The sequence below is a fragment of the Conger conger genome, chromosome 2 (assembly GCF_963514075.1).
Source record: "Conger conger chromosome 2, fConCon1.1, whole genome shotgun sequence".
NCBI classification, from domain to species: domain Eukaryota; kingdom Metazoa; phylum Chordata; class Actinopteri; order Anguilliformes; family Congridae; genus Conger; species Conger conger.
The window spans coordinates 86726952-86739451 of NC_083761.1; the positions used below are offsets into that span (position 1 = coordinate 86726952).

Here is a 12500-nt window from a genome sequence, read left to right on the forward strand (position 1 = left end):
AAAGGATATGATTATTAATAAGCTAACTTGTTGAAGATAGGCAGCACACACAAGCGGTCATCTTGCTTTTGTAAACCAGTGTATTTATTAACTACAATCAATACAGACTGCCTGAGGTCTATGACCCATAAACACCACCAGATGCCGGGTATCTTCCCTGTTCATGCTCTGCCAGGCCTATAATGCAGCCCTCTTCAGCACCTGCTTGTTTCGGGACTATTTGTTGTTTCAACTTGGCCAGTCAAGAACTTTCTACTTTTTGGCCTGAAAAAGGGCTGGATCATGAGCTATTCCTCTTTCCATCACTGTTGTACAGGCTGATCTTAGTCTGTACCACTTTGTTGCAGAACTCTGCAGAACTAACCGGGTCGGTTTTGACAAAACTTTGCAGGATAGTAGATCCAGTGCGGACACTCGGCAGGTCTTACCCTAATTAGCCTCACGGTGGCACTATACCAAGCCCCAACATGGTTTGGCCAATAACTTTTCAATCATTTGGGCTCATGTCAAGATTCTTTCCCCCAGATTCCTTGGCTTCCAATGAACAAAAAGCTGGAGTAGATTTTCCGCCATTTTGAATTTTGTGAAAAAATGTTCATAAATTTGTTTGGAACTTAATATATAGTTTGTACTTCCGAAGATCTCAATAATGTTATATAAACATCGCTACATTAAACATTATGGCTGCAGTAAGCCAATGAAACTGCATGTGGGCATTGCTTAGTACACAAACGGAAATAAAAGGTGAGATTGCAAGGTGTAAAAGGTAAGAACCGCCAACATCATCATTAGTGCATGCTTATCCACCTTTTTGTGTGTAAGTACTGAACTCCTTCTGTCAAAAATAAATAATTTCTTCTTGGCTATATCTGCCTGGTTATTATAAGGTGAGAATTCTCTGTGCTCAAATTGTAGTAATCATTTTTTTTATTAATAATGGCAGACAGTACTTACTCCCTTCTTGTCTCCAACCATTTTGGTGCAGATATTGAGAATTTCCCACTTGTTGCTGCAGGAAAATGTAGAAACACAGTGAGCAAGAGTGACCACTCAACTATTGTTACATGAACATCACTGGCAAAGAGCAGTGAATGGGCATGTACAGAATCTACAGGCCAAGTGAATTTGTGAATATATGACAGGTACAGAAACCTACAGAGGAATAAGTGAGGCCTCTTACCTTTGTCTCCTCCTGCTGGCAGGCATCAGTAATGTCGGCTAGCTTATGTCTCTGCAGTTCCTCTGCAGTGTAATGTTCTCTGATGTGTGTCTCACAGTAATACGCAGAGCAAGTCTGACAGAATTTCACAGCTCTGGCCCGTCCCTCAGAGCAGACATCACAGACCGTGTCTCCAGACCTGGATGGAGCTCCAACCCTCTTTCCGCACTGTGTGTGCAAATGGGTTTCTACCAGGCTAGTCTGGTCTCTGGAGAGAGAAAATTCTTATTATGAAATGTACAATTTATGCATTTAGGCATATAACTGGATTCTTCAAGCCAGCAGAAAACAGTCATCCTCAATTCATAGGATAGTTATACAGCCTGTGCATATCGGGTATATACAGTGGGGCAAAAAAGTATTTAGTCAGCCACCAATTGTGCAAGTTCTCCCACTTAAAAAGATGAGAGGCCTGTAATTTTCATCATAGGTACACTTCAACTATGAGAGACAGAATGGGGGGAAAGAATCCAGGAAATCACATTGTAGGATTTTTAATGAATTAATTGGTAAATTCCTTGGTAAAATAAGTATTTGGTCACCTACAAACAAGCAAGATTTCTGGCTCTCACAGACCTGTAACTTCTTCTTGAAGAGGCTCCTCTGTCCTCCACTCGTTACCTGTATTAATGGCACCTGTTTGAACTCGTTATCAGTATAAAAGACACCTGTCCACAACCTCAAACAGTCACACTCCAAATTCCACTATGGCCAAGACCAAAGAGCTGTCAAAGGACACCAGAAACAAAATTGTAGACCTGCACCAGGCTGGGAAGCCTGAATCTGCAATAGGTAAGCAGCTTGGTGTGAAGAAATCAACTGTGGGAGCAATTATTAGAAAATGGAAGACATACAAGATCACTGATAATCTCCCTCGATCTGGGGCTCCACGCAAGATCTCACCCCGTGGGGTCAAAATGATCACAAGAACGGTGAGCAAAAATCCCAGAACCACACGGGGGGACCTAGTGAATGACCTGCAGAGAGCTGGGACCAAAGTAACAAAGGCTACCATCAGTAACACACTACGCCGCCAGGGACTCAAATCCTGCAGTGCCAGACGTGTCCCTCTGCTTAAGCCAGTACATGTCCAGGCCCGTCTGAAGTTTGCTAGAGAGCATTTGGATGATCCAGAAGAGGATTGGGAGAATATCATATGGTCAGATGAACTTTTTGGTAAAAACTCAACTTGTCGTGTTTGGAGGAGAAAGAATGCGGAGTTGCATCCAAAGAACACCATACCTACTGTGAAGCATGGGGGTGGAAACATCATGCTTTGGGGCTGTTTTTCTGCAAAGGGACCAGGACGACTGATCCGTGTAAAGGAAGGAATGAATGGGGCCATGTATCGTGAGATTTTGAGTGAAAACCTCCTTCCATCAGCAAGGGCATTGAAGATGAAACGTGGCTGGACAGCATGACAATGATCCCAAACACACCGCCCGGGCAACAAAGGAGTGGCTTCGTAAGAAGCATTTCAAGGTCCTGGAGTGGCCGAGCCAGTCTCCAGATCTCAACCCCATAGAAAATCTTTGGAGGGAGTTGAAAGTCCGTGTTGCCCAGCGACAGCCCCAAAACATCAATGCTCTAGAGGAGATCTGCATGGAGGAATGGGCCAAAATACCAGCAACAGTGTGGGAAAACCTTGTGAAGACTTACAGAAAACATTTGACCTCTGTCATTGCCAACAAAGGGTATAAAACAAAGTATTGAGATGAACTTTTGTTATTGACCAAATACTTATTTTCCAACATAATTTGCAAATAAATTCTTTAAAAATCAGACAATGTGATTTTCTGGATTTTTTTTTTCTCATTTTGTCTCTCATAGTTGAGGTATACCCACTTTTAAAGTGGGAGAACTTGCACAATTGGTGGCTGACTAAATACTTTTTTGCCCCACTGTATTATGTATCCCAACAGCAACTATAGTGCATTGAGTAATTGTGGTATATCATTTAACTTCCATTGTCACCTCACCTGGATCCCATGGGCTCCATCTCCTTGCTGAAGTCTGGTGGCTCATCCTTGGAACGGTCTGTCTGCATTGTCTGAACACTGGGCACAGGTGAGCCAGATCTCCCCAGCCTGGAAGGAGCACACAAACTGACAAAATATAAGGGTTTCTAAATGCTGCCCAAAGAGTCAATAAACACCTCTTTAATGAAAAATACTTTCTTTTAGTTTTTGAAATTATGTTTTGAACATCAAGCACACATCATGGAATACAGTTTTTATCACCTCAAAGTGACAAAGACAACTACACTAGGTATGAAGCTATGAATTATATCATGTATTATGTTGAATTAATAATTTGTTCTGAATTTGATATCAATTTTATCAAGGCCTTGAAATGAATTGTCCCAACAGGGGTACAACTTAGGCGTCAAATTTACCATAAGTTCACAATAGCAGGCTTTATTTGGTATTTTTATATTAGTATATATGAATAATAATTGCTTTTGAATAATAATAATCAATCATAACCATCATCAAGTTGCACATGTAGGCACACCTGACTGTATGTCTACATATGTACACACTCACAATGCGCCTCATGCAAGAACCACTATGGATATTTGTTCTTAAAATGTTCAAACGAGACCCATTCACCAATTTTCTATTTTTATTTAGAACTTTTTCTTAGGTACGAGAAACATTTATGAGTGGTCCCAACCTGTCGTACGACTCATGTACACACTGCCATTAGTATACCTACACGTCAAAAACCCTTTTTGTCATTTTGATTTTGTGTTAATCTGCCCGATCAGATGTTTCATACGCTTCCATTGTTCATCAAAGCCCTCATCAGACTCTCACCCAGGTACGTCAAATTTCCCTACACTGCCGTCAAACAAGTACAAATTAAGAGTGACTTCTATGCCACCACTGGATTACCAAACATCATAGGAGAAATAGACTGTAGCCTACACATGTTGGCTAAGCATTAAAGCACCTTCCCTTTCCAATTCCACTGATGTCCAAATTATATCACATGCAAAATACAACCTGTGATATGTCACTGTTCGATCCCCTGGGGGAGTGCATTTTGTACTGTAATTTTACGACCTCATTTGTACTGTAAAATAGTAATGTTGGGATGCGTCTTTCTCAAGGTACTCATGGTGATGGCCAGCTTATTGGTAGTGACTTTTCACTTCTTAATTGCAGCCGTGTAAAATACTTTAATTGGACTGAAGACAGTTCAACCCAATTCTTAATTTTAGTGATGGCATGAGCATCATTTGACACTCTAATAACAGCCGTAGTATTTTTTCTCATTCCTTGGCTTTTGCAGGTGTCTTAGTTACACTGATAACATAAATGATTAAAATGTTATGTTTTGTTTTCTATTTATGATCTCATTTAAGAACAGGTGGGATCCATTATGTTTTGGCCACATTTAGGACAGCTTTCTGAAGTTATGACACGAAGTTTAAGTTTAAGACAAGAATACAACAATGCACAAGGCCCAATGAGAGCATGTACAGTATACACACATCTGTCTCTTACCTCATGTTCACAGGGCCTGAGAGCATGTACAGTATACACACATCTGTCTCTTACCTCATGTTCACAGGGCCTGAGAGCATGTACAGTATACACACATCTGTCTCTTACCTCATGTTCACAGGGCCTGAGAGCATGTACAGTATACACACATCTGTCTCTTACCTCATGTTCACAGGGCCTGAGAGCATGTACAGTATACACACATCTGTCTTACCTCATGTTCACAGGGCCTGAGAGCATGTACAGTATACACACATCTGTGTCTTACCTCATGTTCACAGGGCCTGAGAGCATGTACAGTATACACACATCTGTCTTACCTCATGTCCACAGGGCCTGAGAGCATATACAGTATACACACATCTGTCTCTTACCTCATGTTCACAGGGCCGGAGAGCATGTACAGTATACACACATCTGTCTCTTACCTCATGTTCACAGGGCCTGAGAGCATGTACAGTATACACACATCTGTCTCTTACCTCATGTTCACAGGGCCTGAGAGCATGTACAGTATACACACATCTGTCTCTTACCTCATGTTCACAGGGCCTGAGAGCATGTACAGTATACACACATCTGTGTCTTACCTCATGTTCACAGGGCCTGAGAGCATGTACAGTATACACACATCTGTCTTACCTCATGTTCACAGGGCCTGAGAGCATGTACAGTATACACACATCTGTGTCTTACCTCATGTTCACAGGGCCTGAGAGCATGTACAGTATACACACATCTGTCTTACCTCATGTCCACAGGGCCTGAGAGCATATACAGTATACACACATCTGTCTCTTACCTCATGTTCACAGGGCCGGAGAGCATGTACAGTATACACACATCTGTCTCTTACCTCATGTTCACAGGGCCTGAGAGCATGTACAGTATACACACATCTGTCTCTTACCTCATGTTCACAGGGCCTGAGAGCATGTACATTATACACACATCTGTGTCTTACCTCATGTTCACAGGGCCTGCGGCTTCATCAGATGTTTCCTTTTCAGCCTCTTTCCCCAAAATGAGGCTGATTTCAGAGAAGGTTTCTTCTTCCTCCAAAGATTGGCTCATTTTGGACTTGAGGTCTTCTACCAATGGTGGACCAGAAAAAGAAAAGCCTTATTCTTCCCCTTAGTTACTGAACACAACATAAAGGGCTGAAATGTTTGCAGCCCTTAAACAATCAATGCATCATTGCGGCAAAGTGCAACAAATCAGCCAATAATGGCCAGGTCTGCCTCAACCTAAAGCGTCCCTCAGGAATGCGTAAATAACAGGCAATGTACAACACAGAATACACTGTTGTCGATGACCTCAAAGAGAACAAACTTGTTAATAGATCCAATTGAAACATTTTCCTGTAACCATAACACCTGATCCTGTCTAGCTAAAATCAACTTGTCAACAAAAGGTGAACATTTTATTTCATTTTATTTATGCACAATTACTTGTATTCTTTCAACTTATGAATCTTGTAGTGTATTATCTTGAATCAATAATTTGTTCTGCATTTGACATAAATATTTACTTATTTGCATTTATCACTCAATATGGATTGAAAAACGGTATGACTCGAGGGGATCTATTTTCCAGCTTGTTGCAAACTATGGCAAAGTGGTATATTCATGGATTCAGATTTGGATTTAACCTGTTGGGTAATTTATTGACTTGCCCTGTACCAAAGGGGGAGGAGAGCTGCTGCTTGGGGTCTGTCCGTCAAGAACAAGCAGGGCAATGCTATTTTGGTGAAGATTCAGAGGTTGTGTTAACAGAAAATTCTGTGTTTTTCACACAGAGAAAGAGAGCCAAAACACAGGAAAAGGAATGTACTGCGTTCTATAAACGCAGATATTCCTGGTCTTTTTTTAAAAGAAAACAATGGACAATGATCCAACCATGAACCACGGCAAAATAATTACTCCTGTTTCTTTGAGCCAATCGTCTTCGGTGTCTGACATTTATATTATTTCTAGATCATATTTACATTGATAGCATTGCAAGATTCAAAGAGAAAGCGCTTCATTTGAATGAGAAGTCAAAACGTTGATGAAAAAGCTTTCGGTAGCTTTCTTAACCCTCGTGTAGCCTTAACATTCATACAAACAACTTCAAGTGATTTAGTAATTCAAATGAATTTCTCTAAAAAATGAAACAGTAAGTAATGACTAATTCTTTTTAAATTGAAAACATATTTGTGGTTCATAGGATAGGGCTGTCTTCTTAGAAGCCCATGAAATGCTATCACAACCACCATTTCTACAGGTTAAGACAAAGTTTGTTGCAGCATAAAAATATTCCGTCTTGTTGTAGCCTAAAGATAATCTTGTAGATTTACAGTCAGGCAAATTGAACAGGAAGACAGTAACACTGCAAACACAGATTAGGCGACGAAAGAATTGTGGTATGGTAAACATAACTGCATTACCATAGTATGCATTTACAGTCTAGATTGAACAGCGTAGACATTTTAGTGTAGGTATTTTAATACGTTAAACATTACTAAGAAATAACCGCAACTCATGATTTCATAGAATTTTCATGCTTTTAAGATTAAGATCACTTTATATGAACTAGCACAAGTTAACTGGAATTTTGGGTTCCGTGCCTTGTAGCGGCACTTCCGTGTTGTTTGTGGGCACCCTAGATTGCTATGCTCACAACTGGAAGAGACCCATCTGGCCATGAAAAGCAAACCTTCCTATCAATCTCTAAGCCACCTGTTCACACAAATGTATTCAATTCAGTTCAGTCTATTTTCATTATTTTAGGCCAATATAAAAACTGCATTACCTTTCAACTGTTTCATTAGCAGAACAAGCGACTTCCAGCGCAGTTTCGCCCACGCCTGAAACTACTTTTCCGCGATGCTCGAGATTTATATGGACCAATCAGAAGCGAGAACCGACTATTGTCAGGCAGAATATAATTCACAGGTTGTACAGTTACTTCTAGCGCTGCAGAAACGTGTTCTTGTTGCCTGACATGTCCCGTTATCTAACGTTACCGTCTCTGCTCGACATAATCACCCAATATTTCACCTGAATATTCTGAACGACTGAATTTAATATAGTAGGCCAATGCGAATGAATTATAAAAAAAAATAATAATTGTAAAAAATCCGAAAAGCAATAGCCTACTTTGGCCAACCACCTTCTTCATTAAAGACAGTGAGTGAAGGCCCCAGCATGCTTTTTAAACCCGTTCAATTAGCTAATAACAAGTTTGATATCGTTTTAACAATGTTTAAAATCGATGGTCATCGTTTTTCATTTTAAAGTAGCCTAACTTTGATCACAGTTAAAGGCGGCTATCGTGACCACACTTAAATTCCCACTCAGTAAACACTAGGCCTACAACACATAGTTTGACTGATTTTATGTTTTCGTAATGGGATATACAAATATTTTAAAAACTATATCTATATTGTCGACACAATCGCTAAATTCGTTCCTGAAATGATATTTCTTAGAACTGCCTACATTAACATCCCAACCAGTCTGAACTACCCCGTCGATTTGGTTTAATTTATTTAGATATCTTATTCAAAGTGCCCTATATACGTTACCCATTTTATAATCTTGCCATCTTGTTTAATATTTGACCGCCGCTTTACCTTCAATCCTGCATTTAAAATGATCCACGGCAGCGATCTCTTCTTTGAATAAACGGATATTGCGGTCTGACTATTTTTTTCAAGGAAAGTTTCGTTTTCACTTTCATCTGCGACTATGATATGAAAAACCACTGTCCCAATATTAACAGAAACAATCCACGAGTTTATACGGCAATAGGAACTGTAGCTATCTGCAGCCAACTACTAGTGGGTAAACAGGCTGTTAAACAAAACAATTAAATAAAATATTGTTGCATTATGAAGGTACGTTATGAAATACGAGTGTAATCATTTTGACCTTGTTTTTTTGTGTCTGTAGAACTATGGCATCGTTTTCCCATAATGCAGGAATGCTGGAGCTTAATATTCCTGCGTCTTCACCCAGGCATCAGAGGACAGCTATAGCCTACTTGAATAAATGAGAGCAAGGTAGATTTGGAAAATGAAATGGCTGCAAGTTTAGATTTTGTGTCATGTGAATGGCTATTTAACATTATCAGCATTGTGGTGCAGTTGGGGAACTGGTAGGGTTGCCACACGTTCTGGTTTTCCCAGGATTGTTCTCTTTTTTGAGCGACTGCCCCGGAAAATGACTATCCTTTCCCGGGACACGAATTGTCCCGTTTTTTGTACTTCTAAATGTCAGAGCTCCAAATAAAACCGGATTCTTCTAGTGCCATTCTGTTTTTCCTCTTTACGTTTAGACATCCAATCCCGTGTCTGTAAACAGGTAAAAATGAGTAAAACACAGCGACGATCGGCCATATGCCGATACTTATTTTTAATTGTTGGCAGGAATACGAAAGTTTACCTTATCACCTAGCAACTGCTGTACGGGCTGTCAGTCTGGCGCGTGCATTCACTTCAACGACCCAACCGTGGGGAACTTCAGCGAGCTACGAGCCTAGAGGTAATCGCCTAATACTTCTGATTTATTTTTTCTTTATTTTGTCGGTTTTATAAAATGGGGGGAGAGACAGACAAGGGGAACGAAAGAACAAAATCTGACGAGCAGCCAGCAGCAAAAACGAAATACGATGTACAACTCAGACTGGGCAAAAAGAGAGCACTTTTCTGAATGGATAAGGCCTCGTTTTTGTGAATAAACGTGTAAAGTGTTTAAAACGGCAACGGTCTTGTGTCTCACTCTAAATTATATGCACATCTCCCTGATTCCCGCTCTGGTTGCCACAGAGTGCATCTACGTCAGGACAAATAGAGGTAAGAGAGACAATAGGGAGTCCTACAACGGTTAACAAAGTAAATTAGAATTAGATCTCCTAAATAATGCACAGACTGCTGGCTGGAGTTTCAGACACCTGCTGGAGACATCGTCAGAAGCAGGCTATCCTGCCTAGCCCATCGGCTACCTCAGACATGATGTCCAAACACATTTATCTGCTGTCAAACATTTATTAAAAAGCACCATTCAGAATACATTTGTACAGTTCAGTGGTCTCTTCGGGGGTGTTGTTCAGTTGGACTTCTGAAGGAGTTCACTTTTTTTGACATGTAGTATCAGCAGATCTGAAGGACTGTTTTTTTAACTGGTGTTTTATGCAGACTGAAACTGTTTCATTCAGTTCCCTGAATACTTGTCTTGTGATTATAAATTGTGGATGTTGATGAAACACCTTCATTTCAGAAGTCAAGCAGACCCTCCATATGTGTGCTTTCAGAGAGTATGACAAATTAGTTTCTAAAACAGAACATTTAAAGGGCACTATATCAACCACTGTGCGTATGATCTCTGTGGATGGCAACTACACCCTGGCTCTTTGCTGTGACCAATCAGACCTGGACAATACCAGCTAAGGACAGGCATGTGACCAATCAGAACACGGAGGATAAAGGGGAACGAGGAATCAGATCCAGGGACTGAAATTCAAGTGTCCAATCAAAGCAGGCAGAAACGCAGAGGCCCCGGGAACAGCACACAGACGGGGATGTATTCATTTGATGCTCCTGAAAACAATAAAAGCATTTATACACATCAAGAAGAAGTAACCCAACAATTAAGAAAAAGCTGAAGTGTAGTTGGCATTTGTGAACTGGAGCCAGAAGAATCAAAACACAATTTAACTGCCTTTAAAGAAAATCTACATTCTAAACCTGTATTGTGTGGCCTATTAATAATTATTATAAATTAGCAATTTAATCTAATGTCATTTGCCCAGTGTTTTTTGGCAGCAAACTGTCACGAAGATGCTTTAGAGAGTAATAGACAGGCTAAAAAAGTAAAATACTATACCAGAACCCCAAAATAGCAAGTAGGCTATATGAGGTAAAACAAATAATAATAATAATAATCAAATAAAATAAACACTCCGAGAAACAACTCCCCAGAAGGAACCCGACTATAGAGGGGGAGCCCATCCTCCACTGGCTGGCCAGGTGTAAAGTAAAGGTAGGATGGATTAAATATGTGTGAAGAAATAGATGAAAGAGTGTTTATCTCGACGACTGGCTCTGATTTGAGCCCAGACGCTCGGTGCTGCGGGCCTGTTCCTCAGCCATGATACCAAACTCCGCCCAGTCCTTAGTTTGATACGATATTCATTTATAGCATTCACAAAGTCATGAGCTACAGCTGCATATTGCATGTGTGTCCTTGCTGAAAGTATTTTTACTGCGGTCTGATGTACAGTAAGAACCAGCGCTGGCGTATGAAGGTAAATGTGTTTAGAAAATGGAGCCAGACTAACTGGCAGGAACAAAACCCAGGACACACTCCTGCCCTGCAGGAATGGAGTTGCACCTCCCTGTGTTAGTAAACCATATACTGTAGTATGGCTCCACTGTTGGTGACCGTTACAGGGATTATTGACTAAACCGACGGGTCATGACATGCTAACGTCAATAATAGCCTGTGCTAATATTGTGAGTGTGTGATAAAGTGTTAGCGCTCACCTGCGAATGCTAAGGTGTGCTCTCGGTCACCTTCTTCCCTGAAAGGTAAAAACTGACTGTTACCCGTGTTTCACTGGGAACACTCCAAAGAGTTCACTGTGATTGAGCTCACTCGATATTTGGGGAGTGGAGTGTAGAGAGATCCAAAGCAGGAGGCAGAAGTCAGACTTTCTCTCCCCCATGTAAATCAATCGATTGGTCAATCAATCAATCAATCAATCAATCAGTAAATCAAAAATATATATATATAAATAAATAAATCCAGAAAACATTCTTGTTTTCAGAAGAAAAAAAAACATGCTCCAGCCTCAACCAAAATTGTTTCTTGGAGTCTAGGAAAAATAGTATCAAGAGAAGCTGCAGGAGAAATACTTATCCACCGACAATACTAACCAAAGTACATACTACAGTCACTCTAATTTCAAGCACAAATACAGCCCAAACACTGGCCCAAACACTGAATGTAGCAACCCCTGACCCAGATGAGCACCTTTTCAGCACAACTGAACCGCAAGTCTGATCCCAGGTCAGTCTAATTCCATTCTCTGTCGCCCTGGCTGCGTTTCCAAAGCCCAGAAGACAATAGATCAATAACAGGCTGAACAGTAAAGTGCCTGGAAAGGCCATCTCTATAAAACTCATGTGGAGGTTTGTATGCAGGTGACGTAAACCCGTGATTCTGTGCCGAGGCTTACAGGAGATGGGTCCAATGGTCAGGGGATCGTCGAGGGCAACAGACCGGGACAGCCTGGACCTGCAGGACTGTGAAGAGAGAATAACGAAATTAACCAAAGCTTGGTAACCCTGGACAATAAAGGTACATGAATCGGCATGTAATAATGTAGTCGTTAACCAACTAACCACTGAGAAGTTAATCTGTACAGCTTTGTTTCAGTATTTGTACATAATTACTCCATGTAAACAAGTACATTCGTTCATGCCAATTCAAATTGTGACGAGAAAAAAAAAAGTGAATTTGTCAATGGTAAGTTTCTCCGTTTTTTCTGAATGCAATAAATATTAACTTATACATTAGTTAGTAGTTAACAAATGCTTTAAGTAATTAATGTCATACTTAATTAATGCATTTGTACATCAACTAATTCATGTTAACAACTGCAATAGTTAATGCCAATTCATGAACTTTATTCGACATTGTGGCTGAACGTTTACTTGCTGTGAAGTTCTCCATGTGAGAGGTACATCTCACTTCAACATTTGGGTGAAAGACCATTTAGCTGCT

The 12500-nt window shown here is 40.4% G+C and overlaps 2 protein-coding genes across 2 annotated transcripts in view; both read right to left on the reverse strand.

The window, feature by feature from the left end:
* Positions 1-7876, reverse strand: part of LOC133121437 (GTPase IMAP family member 4-like) — a 29577-nt gene extending 21701 nt beyond the window's left edge. Inside the window, exons 1-5 of the mRNA XM_061230601.1 lie at positions 7525-7876; positions 5696-5822; positions 3199-3324; positions 1181-1427; positions 955-1009 (exon numbers count right to left, since the gene is read on the reverse strand). Of these exons, the coding sequence (XP_061086585.1) occupies positions 955-1009; positions 1181-1427; positions 3199-3324; positions 5696-5822; positions 7525-7540 (571 nt within the window). The 5' untranslated portion in view covers positions 7541-7876. The remainder of the gene's footprint in view (positions 1-954; positions 1010-1180; positions 1428-3198; positions 3325-5695; positions 5823-7524) is intronic.
* A 1919-nt stretch (positions 7877-9795) lies between these two features.
* Positions 9796-12500, reverse strand: part of LOC133122638 (uromodulin-like) — an 8167-nt gene continuing 5462 nt past the window's right edge. The window contains exons 6-8 of the mRNA XM_061232720.1: positions 11953-12019; positions 11258-11295; positions 9796-10312 (exon numbers count right to left, since the gene is read on the reverse strand). Of these exons, the coding sequence (XP_061088704.1) occupies positions 11267-11295; positions 11953-12019 (96 nt within the window). The 3' untranslated portion in view covers positions 9796-10312; positions 11258-11266. The remainder of the gene's footprint in view (positions 10313-11257; positions 11296-11952; positions 12020-12500) is intronic.